Below are 19,719 nucleotides of genomic sequence, written 5' to 3' on the forward strand. Positions count from 1 at the left end.
AGCCTGATTTACAGTGGCGGGGGGGGGGGGGAGGAAAATGGCATATGGTGGTTGTGGGTTTTTTAAATCCCTATTGGCTACCAGGATGATGTATCAGCATTGCTGATGGTGTCAGATGGCTTATACTTGATGATAAGGGGAGGAGAAGTGAAGCATCAGAGGCCACATCTGCTACCAAACAGCCGCTAAAAGATGAAATGGTTCTTTTTGGCCCAGTGATTTTAACAAGAGGCTTGTGGTCTGTAATCAATGTAAACTCCCTCCTGTGTAGAAATGAATGGAATTTCCTGATCACATTTCTGGGTTTCTGTCCTGTCCTCTCCTAAAGCTTTGCACCTCTTACTGAGCTTTGCAGAGACACAGCCACCTCGCTTTGTGTAAGTGCTATGCAGCATCATTAGGAGTTTCTTTGTAAAGATTCCCAGAAATCCAAATGGTTGTCTTCTTGCCAGCTTCCAACAGCTCTCTGCCAACTCAACCGCAGCTCTCAATCTGCACAACTCCCTCTCCAGACTAGTTAACACAGGTACAGGCTAGAACAGCACATGCAAAAATGTATCCTTTCCTTGTTACCAGCCCCTCTTAACCAAGAGAAACAGCTGGCATCCCAGTGTTTCAAGGAGACCATGTGAAATGGACCTGGAGATAATCAACCGTTTGTTGGCTGGGTGAACTCACTATGCAAAGCACATGTCTAGTATATTCCTGTTGCCATTTGGTGGTGCTCAGTTTGCTCCTTCTGTAATGCTCTGATTGGGTTGGGAAGTGAGTGACTGGTTTCCCAGAATCAAACTGAAGGGCATCTGTAAAAGAACAAAACGTGTGTGTGTGTGTGTGTGTGTGTGTGTGTGTGTGTGTAACTGCTGCTAAAACACCAGGCTCAAAAGAGTAGGTGATGACACTAGCAAATAATCCATAATCTCTTGCGTGTATGTGAAGCCTTTCATCCCAAAGGGGGCTGCACGTGAAATGCTAAACTAACATGGTAAATGACTGCATGAACAACATTCTCCTCTGATGTACTTGAAGGATTTCTGCTCTGCTCTCTGCGTCTCGCCAATCCATGTGGAACTCCTCACTGACACGTATGTTAGTGTAACCAAATGTGAAGCAACATCTACCCTCTGGATCTGAGAGAAAAAATTTGCTTTCTATGGTTTTGATTTTCAGAGGTGCTTAGCACCTGCAGCTCCAATTGAAGCAGATGAGAATGATGAGTATTCAGCACCTCTGACAATCAAACTCTATATGGATAGTTGGGAATCTCCTCACTGAAATGCAGCCACCTCTGGGGTGGAACACAGCTGTGCAGGAGTCCGGGACTGGAACAGCAGGGAAAGGTACTGCGGTTCATGACAGAGGCAAGGCTGTGGGGGGAAGGGTGCAATGGATCTAACTAGCACTGTCAGACTCTAACTTTCCTGAGTACTAACTTTATTCCCCCAAATTCAAACAAAACACAGATGCTGCTTCCTGTTCTCAAGATGGAAGTGTGACTTCAAGGAGATGTCCAAACTGTATGAGTCTCCTCCATAATCTTCCCCCTTTTTTAATCTTAACCTCCCCAACAATCGATCTGGCACAGTCTTGGTATTATTTTCAATTGAAACCATTAAAGTGCCTGTATGAGTTACTGCCAGTTAATTTAAATGACGTGCTCAGAGGGCTACAACCCCAAACTCTGCAAAGCTGCGGCTGTGCCTTCCATATAAATTGGATACTGATTTATGTGTGGGAGACTAAGCTAGTAAACTGCCCCCATGGGGAAGGTGTAGTTCATTGAAATAAATCTGAAATTAAATTATCCTGAATAAAATTACAATACAATAGCCTTCAGCAGAAGGATAATGTATATATTTCATTAAATATTAATGTTTAATTTCTTTTGTGTGTGCAACATGGTGGTAAAGAAGTTCCAGTGAAGCATTTTTTAACCCTGCGTTGCTTCACTGGTATTACAGAAGGTGTTGCCTTTTGCTGGTCACCCCGGGGATGTTCTTAATGTGAGCACTTGAATGTGAAAACCTGGGACAGAGCCTAGTGCTTGCAGCTGGACTGCAGGACTTGTTGCAATGATTAATTGCTTGTAGGAGTTTTGCATTATCACAGACCAATTATTCCTGGAGAGAAAAAAAGACCTGATGGTAAGGGACAAAAATAAGCAACAGAAATTAGAATCTAACAGACAGTGGCTTTGTGATTGCAGGTCCTGGTTTGTCTGGGGGAACAGTCAAGGAAAAGAGCCTGGAAAGGAGAGTTTAGAAATGAACAATAGTCACTGTAAGAGCCACTCAGGAATATTTATTGTGATGAGTGAATAACTGATGTTTTCCGTTTGGGGGTCCAACCAAAAAAACCAGGGAAAATCTTTGGCTCCGTGGAAACAGAAACTGATTTTTGGGTTTTTTTCCCCCAACTAAACTGAAAAAAATCAAACATTTTATTTTGAGTTGAAGGAAATATTTTGCTCAGCCCAAAACAAATAGTTTTATTTATTTATTTTATTTTTTATGTGAAATGACTTTTTTTTTTCAATTACTTTTTGTGGTTTTCTTTTTCCACTTTTTATGTGAATTTTTTTGATGATTTAAAAAAAAACCCACATTTTGAAACATAATGTCTTTTAAAATGAAAAGCTAACTATTTGCTGGAAAGTTTCCCCATCTCTAAGAATGCCTTACTCCGAATTAGTTTACAAATGGACTAAGCTAGGTCATAATTAACTCTTATTTTGGAATGAGAGTATCCACACAGGGCATTAAGTAGGAATAAGTATTCTGCTTTAAATTCAAACACCCTCCCTTAATCCAAATGGATTTTCATGTGTAGACAAGCCCTTAGAAGAGATGTTTAGGAAAAAAAATCTAACAAATCCCATAATTTATGGACCAATTCACCATTTCCCAGGACCTTGGGGAATACTTGCACCAGTGCAAAGTCAGTGTAAAATGCTACAATTTGGAATTGGTGGCATTTTGCTCTGGTATAAATGACTATACAATGCCCAGGGCAGTGGTGAAATGGGCCTCTTAGAGTATGTCCAGACTACCCACTGGATCGCCAGGAGCAATTGATTTATTGGGAATTGATATATCGCATCTCATGTAGACGTGATATATTGATCCCCGTACGCGCTCCCGTCGACTCCGGAACTCCACCGGAGCAAGCGGCAGTAGCGGAGTTGACAGGGAAGTCACAGCCATCAATCCCATGCCGTGAGGATGGGAGATAAGTTGAAATAAGTTACACAACTTCAGCTACAGGAATACCATAGCTGAAGTTGACGTATCTTACATCGACCCACCCCGCAGTGTAGACCAGGCCTTAGTATCTAACACTGTTTCTCCTTAAGTCTATGAGCAAAGCTCCTATTGGCTTGCGCTTATGAAAATGTAGCCAGTAGATTGGAACCAGGGAGTCAGCTGAGCGGCTCTGCTTTTATTATACAGGAGGCTGGGGTCCCAGGCTGTCACCCACTGGGCTGGTGGCATCCATCTGTCTAGTCATTTATCCTACATTCCCCACCTTTGTATCTGAGCACCAGGCTCAGCTGAATTATTCATGAGAGTTCATTGGCCCCTTGTAATGAAGATTTGCGGAACCTGCTGCTGGGAGACCATTCTGGTCCTGAATCCTATTTTCATATTTTATTATCCTGGTGTCATTCTTATGAGGCTCATTCAGGGGAAGAGGGTGCTTATATATTGTTTGCTGAGCATCAGTAGTGTGCGTTGTGCTGCATGCAACGAAGAGGACACAAAATCCTGCTCTCGAGGAACATAACTGAATAGCAATGGCAGTGCCCATTTCCAGCACTTCTCAGATTGAGGCAGGGTCCTTGTGATTCAGGCCCTGCAGTCGATGAGGGCTCCAACACAGCAGGAAGCAGAAGATGCTACAGTACAGGACAGTTTGCTTTTGAATAGCCACTTGTGTTGCCACAGGATGCACAGAAGAGATCATTCCCCTAGGTCATGATGTCCCCTCACAACCCCTCAAGTCATGTCACAAATTGGCTTTACGGAAGCAGCAGCTGCAAATTCATAGGGACCATTGCGATCATCTAGTCTGATCTCCTTTATAACACCAGCTGTAGACCTTCCCCAAAATAATCCCTAGAGCAGAGCGTTTAGAAAAGCATCTTGATTTAAAAATTGTCAGTGATGGAGACTCCACCAGGACCCTTGGTTAATTGTTTCAGTGGTTAATTACTCTTGTAGTTAAAAATTGACATCTTTTGTCTAGTCCGAATTTGTCTAGCTTCAACTTTCAGCCATTGGATCATGCCATACCTTTGTCTGCTAGATTGAAGAGCCCGTGATTACATATTTGTTCCCTATGTAGATAATTATAAATTGTAATCAAGTCACCCCTTAACCTTCTCTTTATTAAGCTAAATTGATTGAGCTCCTCAAGTCTATCCCTAGCAGACATATTTTCTGATCTTTCAATCGTTCTCGTGGCTCTTCTCTGACCCCTCTCCAATGTATCAACATCCTTCTTGAATTGTGGACACCGGAACTGAACACAGGATTCCAGCATTTGCACCAGTGCCCAATACAGAGGTAAAATAACTTCTCTATTCCTACTTGAGATTCCCCCGTTAAGGCATCCAAGGATTGCATTAACTCTTTTGGCCACTGCATCACACTGGGAGCTCATGTTCAGCTGATTGTCTACCAAGACCCCAAAATCTTTTTCAGAGTCACTGCTTCCCAGGATAGAGTCCCTAATATTGTAACAATGGCCCCCATTCTTTGTTTCTAGATGTAGACATTTACATTTAGCTCTATTAAAATGCATATTGTTTGCTTGTGCCCTGTACAACAAGCAATCCAGATTACTCTGAATCAGCGACCTGTCCTCTTCATCATTTACCGCTCCCCTAATTTTTCTGTCATCTTCAGACTTCATCAGTGATGATTTGATGTTTCCTTTCAGGTCATTGATACAAATGTTAAATAGCGCAGGGCCAAGAACTGATTCCTGCGGGACCCCACTGGAAATACAACCACTCAATTATGATTCCCTGTTTACAGTTACATTTTGAGACCTGTCAGATAGCCAGTTGTAATCTATTTAATGTGTGCCAGGTTAATTTTATGATGTTCTAATTTTTTAATCAAAATGTCTTGTGATACCAAGTCAAATGCCTTACAGGAGTCTAAACAGAGTTTAAAAGAGAACTAGATAAATTCATGGAGGTTAAGTTCATTAATGGCTATTAGCCAGGATGGGTAAGAAATGGTGTCCATAGCCTCTGTTTGTCAGAGGGTGGAGATGGATGGCAGGAGAGAGATCACTTGATCATTACCTGTTAGGTTCACTCCCTCTGGGGCACCTGGCATTGGCCACTGTCGGTAGACAGGATACTGGGCTGGATGGACCTTTGGTCTGACCCAGTATGGCCATTCTTACTCCTGTTTACTCTTTTAAAAAAATGGCACAATATTAACTTTTTTTTCCCAGTCTTCTGGAATTTCTCCAGTGCACCAAGGTATGTTGAAAATCAACATTAACAGTCTAGCCTCCTCCTCAGCCAGCTCTTTTAAAAGTCTTCGATGTAAGTTGTATGGACAAGCTAAATTAAAAATATTTAATTTTAGTAGCTTCTGTTTAACAACCTCCAGAGATATTATGTGGAATGGAAAGAATGTTATCACCATGTGATGAGGCTATATTATCTGTTTTTGTCCCCAAATACAGAACAGAAATACTTACTGAATACTTCTGCCTTTTCTGCATTTTTGTTGGTAATTCTAACATTTCCATCTAGTAATGGACCAATACCATTTTCAGGATTCTTTTTGTCCTGATATATTTAAAAAAACTCATTGTCCTTAACTCTGCTGGCCATAGACTTCTCCATGTGTCCATTGGCTTCCGCTATCAATTTTCTACAATTCCCATTTCTGATTTATATTCATGACTACCAACTTCCCCTTTCTTCCATTTGTTATCTATTATTTTTTATTTTTTATAGCTGCCTTCACTTCCGTTCTAAGCCAAGTTGTTTTTTTAATCAGTCCGGCCTTCTTCCTCAAATGTGACTTTTGGGGAATCTAATAAGGTGTTCTTAAATGATTCCCAATTATCATTCTTTTTTTTTATTATTAAATTCTTCCTCCCAGCTCATTTGACTCATAATTGGCTTTGTGAAATTGGCCCTATTAAAGCACCAAGTGCATATATATTACTGGTCTGGATTTTATTCTGCTTGCACATTATAAATGTGATCAAGTCACGTTCACTTGTACCTAAGCTATCATTAATTTTTAGTTCTATGATCAGTCCCTCTTTATCTGTTAGGACAAGGCCTAGTAAAGACTTCCCTTGTGTTGGCTGCAACGCTTTTTGAGAGCCCAACTCAGCTGGCATCTGGGGAACCATAGTTTGCATGGGTGGATGCTCAAAGGTTTGATGGGACAGGGTTCACTATAACACTGACCCACTCGATAAGGTTTTGAGGTTGTCTGGAAACCAGATCTTTCCTGTTTAACAGTTAGGGCCTGATTCTTAGTTACATTAAGGCCTTTTTACACTCTTTGCATAGTGTACATTGCATTTACACTTGCACTGCCAGCATAAATGGGCCCTTGTTTAAATGAGAATCAGGACCTTAATCTATTCCAGCTTCTGCTTCTCCACTTGAAATCACAGCAATCTGCCAGTGCCGTGACAGTGCATTTCCACAGCTATAATGCTACAGCCAGAGCAGTGTGATTGCAGGTGAGTGTAAGAGACTGGAACCGATGAAATCTTAAGCTGCAAAGAACCTGTTTGTGTCTGAATATCCCAAATAACAAAGAAGGACGTGAATAAATGAAATAAACCAACCACACAGGCGGATGTGACATTAGATCAAACGCAACAACATACCTGTGTGATTACTCCAGCCTCTCCGAGGGAATCTCCTGTCCTGCATGTACCTGCTCTAAACCTCAGTGCTTATCACAAGCAGTAGGTGGTGCTTCTCACTGTGGTTCAGTACTGAACTAATAGCTGAGTATAGACCGGGTGGCTTATGAGGATGAGATGGCTACATTGCTGGTGCCATGTTTTAGATAAGCTGAGTGACCAAGGTCCTGACCATTCTGAGCCTTTGGGAAGTCCATGACAGCATTCACAGAAGTGTGTGTATACTTCACAATGCCTCTAATACCACCCCCCTTCCTGCCAGCCCCACATTGCACATAGGGCACTATGGCCATGCGATAAAGAGGGGAGTCCTGTGATCAATCTACATTTTCTTGCTCTTTCCACTGCCTCACTTCTCCACCCACTAACCCATCTGCCCTGGGATTTAGTCTAATTTGCCAAGCCCCTCTGCATCTTCAAATAGCTCCCTTTCAAAAAATCATCCTGCCATCGGAAAGCTTTTCTTATTTCCCCTGATGTGGAATTACCCATTCCTCACCATAACAATAGAAAATCTTGCCTCAGGACAGGAGGGATGAGGTCTTGCCTCACGGATGGCTTCTCTCTTCATAAAAACATCATGACTTTAATGGCTGCAATCTTGTATCCTACCGAGCTAGAAACAGGACTTTATCCCCTCTGAAAGGGAGATTCCCAGCTTCCCAATGGGCCCAGCTGTCATTCCTAGTCCTGGAAAACCCCAGGCTATTGGGCTCACAAACTGCAACATTGAAGTTATTTTTAGAGGTATTTAAAGCTCCCTCTGAGCCTTGTTCAGACAAAATGTCTGGGTATGTCTACACTGCAAAAAACACCTGTAGCAGCCTCGGTCTGGCAGAGCTTGTGCTATGGCTGAAACTCGTAGCGTAGACATTCCTGTTCAGGCTAGAGCCCTGACTCTGAGACCTGCTCTCCTTGCTGGGTTTCGGAGCCCAGGCTCCATGCCAAGCCTGAATGTCAGCACTGCTGCTCTTAGTCCTGTAGCATGAGCCTCGCGAGCTTGAGCCAGTTGACCCAAGCTCTGAGATTTATGGCCCTGGGGTGTTTTCGTAGCATAGTTGCTCCCTCTGTAACCAAGGCACCGGGCTTTCCAAGAGGTGGGATGTGAAAAATAATCCCAATGATTTTGTTAAACTCTAAAATAATAATTCTGTAAATGTGGCAGATATGACATGTATGATACTTGACATGCATGACGGGGAAGCGTGGGCTAAAGGCTTCCATCAGAACTCATTTAGGACAACCCTTGTAACTCTCTTATGGCTTCACCGCTTTTGAAATAACACGGTCATTTCATACCCATTCACCATATATATTCCCACACCATGGTTCATAGCCCTTTCTATAACAAGACTCTGTTTCCATTCCTGGGCCCTCTGCTCCAATCTAGCTGGCATCTAGACAGGCCTTCTTTCTTGTTTAGTAATATGAGGATGGGTAGCTTGACCCCATGATCTAGGTAGTTATACTCTGCCCACCGAGATCTCCTCTGCAGTTTCAATTGGGTGTAATTTTCATCTTTGTGCTCTACCTTTACCTGGTCTTCAGTGTTGCTGAGTGTACCGCTGAAAAGCCATTACATTCCACTCCAGAGATAGCTTCACTTCAGTTGGAAATTAACTGATTCCTTTATATATGGTGCTATAAGAAGTTAGTAAATGGCTTTTGGGGGTCCCACAGGACGGAGGATGTAATAGGAAGTATTTGTACTTCATTTTCAACTGGGAAGACATTCATGGGGTTACATGTAAACTTTGTCCTGAAACAAACAAAATAAAAGAGCTGGGTTGTGCCTACCTTTAAAATTTGGCCTGATTCTGGCATCGTATCCTGAGGTTCTGCCCATCAACTTATCCAGGAAATCCGAGGGGGACATGGGTTTGGAAGCAGACCGTGCTGCTGCTTCGGCTTCTTTGGAAGCTGCCAGGCTGAGTGATTGAAAAGAAAAGAAAGGTTTAGTTTGTAGCATTTATAGAGACTGTGTCCCATGTTGTGCAGGGCTGAGGATCTGCAGGCAGAGCAGTCAGTGCCTCCTTCCTACTGCAAGATAGGCCAGATATCTCTGTGGATTCTTAATGAGGCTGGTCTCTGCTAATTTGTTTGCCAAGCCCAAACATCTCTGAACATAGAATCCCAAGTACCGGAGAGATGACGAATGAACAAAATCCTTTTGCTAATGTAGGAATAGACTCTTGGCATCTGACTAAATCAGAAGTGTGACCTCCAGCAACAAAACGCAGTGGGAAAACACACTTGGAGATTAGCCTAGTTTTATTACAGGCCATCGTATTACCATGTAATTACATAGCAAATAGCATAGGAACACGTACAGCGCTCTGACATTCTCAGGGGATATTTGAGCTGCACGACTCTCATTAGCTTGAATAGATGTTGCATGGCTTCATAGTTCATGAAAAACTCTGGGATAGTAGGGGAAGGGACTTTGTTTTCTTCCACACTTTTTGGCCAATGCAGATGAAGTTTTCTGCAATGCAGGGATCTAAGACAGCCCCATGGTTTTTCACTGCCAGGCTAGCAGGGGCCTGGAGCATGGCAGAGTCTAACACTGGAATGATGCTCCTCATAAGATAGGATTTTGAGGGTAGGGAAGGCAAGGACCCCACAGTCTTATTGGAATTTAAGTGGTGTGCAGGTCTTGAAGGCTGAAGTGGCGTTAACTGGTGCATAGGCCTTGGGTGAGGCCACTTATGGACAACTTGCTGACTTCTTAGGATGGAATAAGTGAAGTCCTCAGTTGTCCCATAAGGGGTGAAATTCACCCCTGAGAGGAGGCCTAGCCCAAGGCCTATGCACCAGTTAACTCCATTTAAACCTTCAAGAGCTGGATACCACTGAACTCCTACAGAAGTAGGGTACGGCTTAAGTGAGGCATAGCCCTTGTTACTGCTATCCACGCAGGGTTGAACTTCACCTCAAGGGAATAAACCTTAGAATCTACACTTTCAAGTTTGCAATAAGATTTAATTTCCAAGATAGAAATGAGCTAATATATCATCCTAGATGCAACTGTAATGTGCCCAGTATTCCCATGCACAGTATATCCTTGAGTTCTGTATTTTGACATTAAGGGGTGTCTGTTTTCATGGCAGTGGGGAGGGAATGTGGTGCACCTGGCTGGTCCTGATGCGGGAAGAGCTGCGTGTTCATCAGAGAATCCTGCTTTCCAAATAAGGACACAGGTTGGGACTCTGAGGGTAATGAATGAAATTTACCTCCATGTAGATAGCCACTACTAGACCAACGGTACCCCTTAAATGCCCCAAATAGAGCTCAGTGGGTGTCTGGGTTTTGTGATGACCCTCTGTGCAGGGCTGAATTTGACCTTACAGTAAGATTAATGTGGCGGCAAGGCACTTCCTACTGGTTTATTAGTGGGGGGGGTGCACTGATGAGAGGCAGTTGTCACTGTCTGGTGAAGGGAAAGGACTGCGGTAGTAGTTGTGTCCTATGCAAATCTGACTGTTTTCCAGGATCAGGACATAGACAGAGGTTGGGAGTTACTGTTATTTTATGATATATTTATAGAGGGGGCATGATTTTTCTCTACACTCAGGGGGACTCCTCAACATTTACTCAAACTGAGTGAGAGTAATTCACCAATGGAACAATTGACCAACGGTCATGGTGGGGTTCTCCATCACAGGCAATTTTGAAATCAGGTTGGGATGTTTTTCTGAAAGGGCTGCTCTAGTTCAAAGAGAATTAATTTGGGGATGTCTTAGGGCCTGTGTCCTGCAGGAGGTCACACTCAATGATCACCATGGTCCCTCCTGCTGGCTCTCGACTCTGTGAAGTACTAGATTGGGCTCTTCATCTGATGTTTGAATGCCCCTTGGAATGGTGCTTGGAAGTCTCTGTGAACATCGTCTCCCATTTCCTCCTGCTCGGTAATTGACATTACCAGATGCTAATATTGATGGCATGTTGGCTGTCATCTTGGTTGTTACACTGGGGATTAGAGCTGGGACCTCCAGAGCTAAAAGTATGAGTCTCTGCAGCCTGAGCTAATGCACCAGTTCTGTCTCTGTGGGCTGTCACACATACAAATCCTCTGAGGCCGGGGCATGGGGGAGCAGCACCAAGCCCACAGTGACCAGGGGTTAAATGGTTACAGCACAAACCATCTTTGGACTGCTCTCTCCAAAACCGAAACTCCTAGATTGACATGGCGTGACATTACTATCATTACCCAGAAAAAAAATAGAGGTTTACTAACATCTAAAATAACATGCTATATATCCTGATGGGTCAGGGGTCACTGGTGATTTAAGGTGCATATAATATGCCTGTGTATAAGGGAAGATAGCGTTGCATTGACTTTTGTCTCTAATGGCTGGCAAAGAATTAAGAGCAGGGTTTCAGTTTCTAGGCCTTTTACCTTCATGAACACAACGTTTGATCTCCAGAAGATTATTAATGGAATAATTTTCTGCAAATTGAGAAAGCTGGGGTTTTTTTTTTTTTGCCTTAAACTTGTTTTTGTTCTATTTCAGCAGTAAAGATGTTGGTCTGCCGACGGGGGAGAAAATTTATAACTAGAAGTGATCTGAAATATGAAATTAGGAGGTTGTTTATCTACTCTGCTCCTTTACAGCCTCTATGCATTAATCCTCTCTCAATCTAAATCTAACCTGAGCTGTGCGCACACATTTTACAATAGAGTATATCTAGTTTTCATATATTTCAGACTAAATTATCTGACCCTGATTCCTATGTCTGATCCAGCAAATAGCCCCACCCTAAACCAAGGTTTCAGATGAGATTGCACAATGGGATGGGTTGCTTTAAAAAAATGATATCCTTGATTTGCAAACTCGGTAGAAAAAGTGTGTATGGAGGCGGGGTGATCAATCCTGGACTATACATCTGCATTCAAAAAGAGCCTCTGTATGGAAATTAGTCTGGAGAAAAAATTTCAATTAAGCAGCAAATGGCTCAGTAACCAAAGAATCCTGCCATTTCAGCACAGAGGTGCCAGCTAGTGCAATAAACTGATTTCTTCTCATTAACCGTGGGCTTTGGGGAGAATACAGGGAGAAAAATGCAATACAAGTCTAACAGGGTTTTTTTAAGTATAAAAAGATTATTAAAAATACTCTTCTAGTTCCATTTGAATTTACCGTACTTTAATAATGAGATGATGGAACAGAGAGATTGAACATACATGAAAACTGATAGCTAATAAAGCAGCCTTGGTTGTGTATATATACAGAAGGAGGCTTTAATATATTGCAAATGAATGGCTTTAAGCCACAAATGAAACAAGTTGCCTGGCCTCAGCTCACATGCAAAAATATCTTTTCTAATAGGCTTGTTGCAATCATTCACATGCAAAATATAACAATAGTTTTCCTAGTCTAACAATAATACTTAGAAATAATTGAATTTAGCTAGATACCTTTATGGCTCTGATCCCCTTAGTATCTGAGCACTTTCCTCCTGGCACACTTTGCAAACATTAATTCTCACAGCAGCTCTGTGAAGGGAAGGTATGTGCAAATGGATATGTTATAGCTGAGACAAGGTGGGGGAGGTAATATCTTTTATTGGACCAACTTCTGTGGGTGAAAGAGACAAGCTTTTGAGCTCCCTAGAGGTCTTCTTTAATTCTTTCACCAACAGATATTACTTGTATTTGGAAACAATATCATGGCTGGTGTTTCAAAGTGAATTTAAGGGAGTTAGGCTCATTGAATTTCAATGGGATTTGGATATCTAGCTTCATTGGGCTTCTTTAAATCCTCCCCTCCCCCACTCTTAGGATAAGGAAACTCAAGCAGAGGGAACTTCAATGATTTGACTAAGGTCAAAGAGTGAGTAACTGGCAGAGATGTGAAGATAACCCAGAAACTTAATTCTCAATCCTTTGCTCTAACCACTGGGAAATGGTCTTTCATGTTTAAAACATGTTGAAACTGACCACTTTGCATAAAATTTAAAATATACGTCATGGCCTAATGCAGTTTCAGATCCATGTCAGGGAACAAAATTATTTGCTTCTGCATGAGAGTGAGGCATTAGGGCGAAAGTGATGAAAAATGTGCACAACATTCTTCTGCATTGTAGCCAGTGATGGTGCATTGTGGTGAAGAGGATCAAGAGAGAAGTCTAGATAAGATCTCAGGGCTGGGCTCGGACAGAAGAGGATAAATCGTGCTTGGCATCCAGTTGCCTGAACAGTAAACAAAAGTTTGCATGTAGCTAGATAAGTCGGGAGCAGTTGGGTAGGTGGAGGCAGGTGCTGCTAAATGAGAGACCTTCTACACAGCTAAACACGCATCCCGATAATAGACATGAAAATAGAGAGAAAGTGTATGTGGCAAGATCCTCAGCTGCTGTAAATTAGGATAGTGCCATTGACTTCAGATGAGGCGCCAGCCCTGTTTTTTAACGTTTGCTAGACCTGGAAGGCAGGTGGGGGGGAGAGAGAGAGATCCCTCTAAGTGTTTCCCTGCCTTCTGGAGCTTTAGTGTGCACCCCGAAAAGTAGCTTATTTCTCTCCCTTTGGACATGTCAGAATTGCCAGTGGCATTTTGTTCAGGCTGTTAGGCACCCATCTGTGTTTGCTGCATGTAATATTCAGGAGGTTAAAGAGCACTTGAGTGGGCTCCTAAGTGTTACCATGTGACCAATGGGCTGGTGTGCGCTGCAGGAGATCACCATTGCCAGCACAGGCTATGCCAACAGCTGCTGTCTATAGGGTTGCTCTGGGCAAACGTTGCATTGGGGGGTCAGATCAGACAAGCCCCCGCAAGTCTGGTGGTTTTTTGAACTCTGCCTGAGCTTCTTGCAGCTAGAGATGGAAACTCTCGAGGAGAGGCTTGCTTGTGTGATATCTGGGATTTCCGCCTTCCATCTGGGCTTGGAAATGCGACCCTAAGTGACCCTTTCATGGCTTGTTTCAGAGCCTCCCCCTGGACAGCACTGGGTCCTCCAAATACAAGTCACAGAAAATCGTCCAGTTAGTCTAAAGTTACTGAAGATAAAAAGAAGTGAACTTCAGGGCTAGTGTTGGTTGTTGGGTTATCCAAACCAGCTCGACTTACCTCTAGTAAGTAAAATCATGACACTGCTTCAGTTTCATCGGCACCATAACACAGAAACTATTCGTTACTTGTATTACATTAATGCCTGGAGGCCCTACCGACATTGGAGCCATATTGTGCTAGGTGCTTCAGTCCACCTAATGAGACTATCCCAAAGAGCTGGCAATCCAAACCGACCAAGGATCTAAGAGAAATCATAAAGAATGCAGTGTCTATAGTCACAGTGAGGTTTGCAGGAAGATGGAAGTCTGCTGTGTTTTAGTACCGGCCCAGGGACCAGAGGACAAAGGGATGCTCCTTTCATTTACCAGTTGCAATCCCAGGTGAATCTGGCCCAGAACGGCTGTTAAACAATCCTACCAACAAAAAGGGTCAGTGAACCAGCGTTATCATTTGTGAGAATAAATGCTGGTGCACAGGGAAGATGCGGGCTCTGAGATTTACGAGTTCCAATCAGCAGAACACATCTGAAGGTGAAAATCACTGGAAGATGAACTGGGCTGGGTTGGGAATATGTGGCATCCCATGTCCTAAAATGGACTACCCAGGCTTTCTGAGGCTTCAGTTTTCAGAACTCCTCAGCATAAGCTGGCATCTGCATGGACTTGGCAGCTGTGTTACTCGATTGTTTTCTTTTGCTAACAAACAGAGGGAAGATTCTTATAACCAGGGGTCTGAGTTAGGAAGCAACTTTCTCCCAAAGTCTAGACAGGTCCCCAATCCAGCTGCTTTCTGTCCTTTTCATTTATTTGGCCACTGCTGCATTTTGATGCTTGTTTGTGGTTATGGCTGGGGCTCTCCCCGTGATTAAATCCGACATCCCAAAATCTCCAGCTCTGGTGGAATGCTTGTACAGAGAACTATCAATTCTCTCCCCGCAAAGAGGAAAAGCCTAGCAATGTAATCAGCACCCCACTCCTCTTCCCCCATTAAATAGCAGGAAGGTAATTGTTAATCCTCAATACCAAGAGCAACAATAACATTTGGCAGCAACAGCTCAAACTAGTGCAAAGCAAGTGTTTGTGGAGGGAAATGCACAACTAAGTAGTATATGTTAGACAAACAGGGCCAGGGTCTTGTGTAAATCAGCATGGCTCCATTAACTGCACTACAGCAACCTTTGATTTACACCAGCTAGAACTTGGCCCAGGGATATCTGGACAATTCAGACACGTAGTACAATGTACATCTAATATCTGCTACATGATCATTTCCTACAGATCAGTGCTGCATGGGAATAATGTCTTGGATTTTGTTAAACAAGAAACAGCCATGCAGAAGGGGTGTGTGAGTGAGCGTGAATGTGTGAAAGAGAGAGACACACTTGGGGGTTGCTTTCAACTGAGGCAATTCACATTCCTCTTTTTCTTGAGTCTCTGTTGATAACAGAGAGAAACAGAAGACCAGATCCTCGGGCCTGGCCATTTGGTGACCTGCACACAGCTTAGGGGAGGGTGTTAGTCGAGGCCTGAGAAGTAGCATAATGCAGCAACCTAGCAGCTGAGGGACAATGGAGGAGAAGGTCACTCCAGTCATGCCTGTGCCCCAGGGTCTCTGAGAGGCGAAGTGATGGAGAGTGATACCAGCTCTATCCTAAGCTAGTCACTCAAGCTGACTGAGTCTCTGTGCCACTGGAGCTGCTCAAACCAGACACAATGGGGGCAAGGTTTTGGCTCCTAATATTTATTTGCAATAATATCTGCACTGTGAAGCAAATCTTTTCCCTCCTACTTGCAAGGATGAGAGAGGTCTGGGATGCAGGAAAACCAGTGTGGGCCTGCTGGTGACTAGCAGTGAGAGTTAGGCTCCTAAGGCGGCATTATATAGTGTGATCATAAACACGGGATGCATCAATAGAATGGCTTGTAAGAACTAGATTTTTATCGGCAAATGTCAATTTCACCCTACGCACACAAGTGCATGAAAAAATATTTCCATCTGTGGTAATCGAAATTTATAGATAGGCAAAGTAAGAAAAATGTTGCTTCAAAATTATCAGAGTTTGGTTTGAGGGTATTTACTCTGTGTATTTTGACATGTGATGTTGACAATTTGTTTTTTAATGGTTATAAAGTTTTGAATCTCAAAGGTGACTTTCATTACATAATTGTTGTCTGATGCCCCATAATTTCCCACAATTGTGAAAATTGAAAATGGATAAAAATAGAAAAAAAAAGACTTAAAGATAAGCATCAATATTATCCATCAAAATTACAAAAACATTAAAATCAAATTCTGCCAAGCCTAGCTAACAGTGAAAGGGAAGTTATCCTCCGAGGCTTATTTCTATTTAATATGAATATGCTGTGTTATGTGTATTCCTCCCAGGGCAAATTTCTGCTTTCAGTCACACATGTGCAACCTCAGTACTGCAATGCCTGAGCATTAACCGAGAGCAGAATTTGCCCAATTATCTGTAAGTGAGAAGATTAATAGAATTCCGATATAAAACACCCAACTAAGGGCTGTCACCCATTTTAAAGTGAGGAAGACAAGAGGGTGCAAATGATGGGGAAGTCCCTAGAGAAATCAGGAGGAAATCTTTGAGATGAGAATGATGATAATACTGCTATCATGGCACCACTCAGAAGACATCACATGCTCTCCCAGTGTGAAAGCCTTGGTTATAGATGGATTTCACTGGAATTTGGCCTTAACGAGTGTGTAATTTTTTTTAAAAAAAAAGGTGCAATTTCAGCCCAAGCTAACTGAATGTACAATAGTGGGATATTTAGTCCCACGGGCAATTTATTTTTCTGTTTGCTGCAATCCAGAGTTGTCCGGCTGCTAATTTTCTGAAGCTCCAGAGAGTGAGTTTGTTACCTTCTCCACCTTCCCGCACGAGGTGTGTGGTGAGGAGGACCGAATCTTTGTATTTCCTGATTCTGCTTTTGACCGGGAGACTGGGAAATGAACTGAGATGCTAAACTCATTTCATGCAGGCCGGTGAATAGTTACAGAAAGAACTTTCAGGCACAATGGACCTCAGCTGGATTTCAACCAGTGATGCAGAAATGCAAGAGTTTTAGCCCACTATTAAGCCCTTGAGTCATCTACTAGCACCTCTTGCAAAATTCTTTGTGTAGCAAGTTATAAATAGTTTAAAAATATCTGTATTTGCTGTTGTGTTATGTGTGATAAATAACATATGAGCCCATTAGCCAGGAGGACCTAGGCTGTGTTTCCCAGTGGGTGTCTGAATACTAGAGCAGATGTACCCAATTAACTGAGCTGCTAGCTCCCGGTCCCATGACTAGGTCTGCCATGTATTTGTGCCCTTCACCTGACAGCACAGGAGCCTGATCCATAGACAGCAGCTCTCCCCAACGTGCCAGTCCCGAGCTGAACGAGTGAGTGCTGAGCTACGCATCTAGCTTTAGGTTTCTCTCCTGTAGCTTTCACGACAGAAGCAACAGTTCCATTTCCGGGGATTTCTCTGAGTGCCCAGTCTGTGCCTTTGCTGCTGAAGGCAATGGGTCCCCTTTGACCGATTCACAAGCCATGACAGCTACACTGGGCCGCTGCCCTGTCCTGTAGTTAATGTGGAACTGAACAGGAATTACTCTGTAGTGCTGAGCTAAATGATACACTGTCACTGGAAGTTTAGTGTGCCAGACTCCTGTCACATGCTGTGCCATACGTGTTTGCCCCTATCACATCCAGAGAGCCGTCATTTAAATGTGGCAGGTGGAATTTATTTCCCTGCTGGCTGAATAGAGTTTCAGATCACTCAGGCACGTGAGATGTTCCATAGTGGCAGATTAATCAGGTATATTTTTCTTGGCTAACATCTCTGGGCTGGACAAGAAAGCCACCAGTGCCTTTTGGAGTGTCAGCCTGGGGACAGTTACTCAAGATCAGCCTGAGTTTGCCTCCATTGTCCTAACACATACACACACAAGCATCAGTGAAACACTTTAGACAGACCTCTCCGCTTCATCTTCACACAGTCTCCTTTAACTGTCAGCTATTTTCTTTCTTTCCATCATTGCTGATTATCATCATATTTGTAGCTTAAAAGTTTCCTCCTGTTTAATCAGCCTGTTCTGGCTACTGGATTTATTTAGAAATATCACAACAACAGAGCGGTGTGTCTAAGACTTTACATTCTATGTTCTGCTCTGTTCTGGGGCAGTGAGGGAAGAAGTCTGCTTGGATTTCCCCATTTCCTCCATCTTATTCCCCCTTCAGCGCTCTTAAATGCCTCATGTCTCATTGACCCTCCCTGGGACCCTAGGAAGGCTGGGCAAGGAAGCCATCAATGCTTTTAGGAGCATCAGCAGGGGATAGTTACTCAAGATTGGCTTGAGTTTGTCTCCAGACTCCTGGGGGACCAAACTCCGACTTCCACATGGCAGTGCACAGTGTCACCAACAGACTGCTGGGTGGGGCAAACACAGCGAGCGGTGATGTCACGGTGATCCCTCTGAAGGATTCAAGGCAGAGGTGTAGGCAGTTTCTGAAGGAGGAGGCTTCTATTTGCACAGTGCTGTCTTGATGGGGAAAAGAAGCACCGGAAATGGCAGGGTGGTTTTGTATTTACTCAGAAGAGGGCCCTTCAAGGGTCGCTAAGCTTATTCTTGGACCACTGTTAAGATAAGAAACCTTTATAGCCTGGAGCTGGGTCAGGAAATAAACACTGGACCCATCTAGGAGGTGTAAATATAAACAGAGCATTGGCATCCATTGGTGACATCCTAGGGGCCTGATATTAGCTATAGAGATTAGGACTACCAGAGGCCATCTGCCACTAACGTGGCACTTGGACTCGAACAACAGGAATGGGCTGCATAAAAGAGGTTTGATTCAGCCTCACCGTGGGCCCTTCTGTGAACCACCATTTTGTGCTCCCTTCCTGCCTGTCTCTTCCACACAAAGAGGGCATTTGATTATTTCTAGACTAGGTGAGTTTGCCACCTCGGCCCTGACATGGCACCTTTCGGGGACCTCAGCTTCTGATTAGGAACTTGAATCTGGCAGGCTGGCACCTCCTTCCCCTCAAGATAAAGAAAAGTCAGCCAAGAGTTGCTAACAATCTCCCTGGAGCCTTTCTGAATGGCTTTGCATGGCCAGTTCCTTTCCCTTTCACCACTGCCTGCCTTCCTGCCTACTTCCCCCTTCCTCTTTCTCTCTGGTCCCATCCTCTCCTGCTGACAATCTCACAGCTGACCCCTCCTTGTAATATCTGGGCTTCTCTCACATTTCTGCCTTCCCAGCTGCTCCCCATCCCTTAGCTCCCCCAGCTGGCAGTCTGATCACATTTCCTCCCACCTCTACCTGCAAACTCAGTACTTCAATGCCTGAGCATTAACCGAGAGCAGAATTTGCCCAATTATCTGTAAGTGAGAAGATTAATAGAATGCCTCTCTCCCCAGTTAATTTCTCATCTTCTTCCCTCATGTCTGCTGTGTCATAAACAGATAGCTAAGGGTTAATGTTTCTTTTACTTGTAAAGGGTTAACAAAGGGAACCACACACCTGACCAGAGGACCAATCAGGAAACTGGATTTTTCAAAGCTCAGGGAGGGAATTTTGGGGTGTGTGTTCTTTGTCTGTGTCTCCGGTCTGTCTCTCGGCTATGAGAGGGATCTTTCTATCTTCAAGCTTCTAATCTTCAGTTTCCAAGTTGTGAGTACAAAGGTAGAAAAACAATAGGCTTTTATTGTTTTTTTGTATTTACATGTGTGTAGTTGCTGGGATGTTTAAATTGTATTTCTTTTTGAATAAGGCTGTT

General features: G+C 43.4%; 1 protein-coding gene across 2 annotated transcripts in view; it reads right to left on the reverse strand.

The window, feature by feature from the left end:
- GLRA1 (glycine receptor alpha 1) overlaps window positions 1-19,719 on the reverse strand; it is a 67,802-nt gene that overhangs the window by 34,858 nt on the left and 13,225 nt on the right. For both annotated transcript variants that reach the window (XM_032772288.2, XM_075068297.1), the window contains exon 2: window positions 8,716-8,846. In XM_032772288.2, the coding sequence (XP_032628179.1) occupies window positions 8,716-8,846 (131 nt within the window). The remainder of the gene's footprint in view (window positions 1-8,715; window positions 8,847-19,719) is intronic.

Source organism: Chelonoidis abingdonii, chromosome 7 (assembly GCF_003597395.2).
Source record: "Chelonoidis abingdonii isolate Lonesome George chromosome 7, CheloAbing_2.0, whole genome shotgun sequence".
In the NCBI taxonomy this organism is placed as follows: Eukaryota; Metazoa; Chordata; order Testudines; family Testudinidae; genus Chelonoidis; species Chelonoidis abingdonii.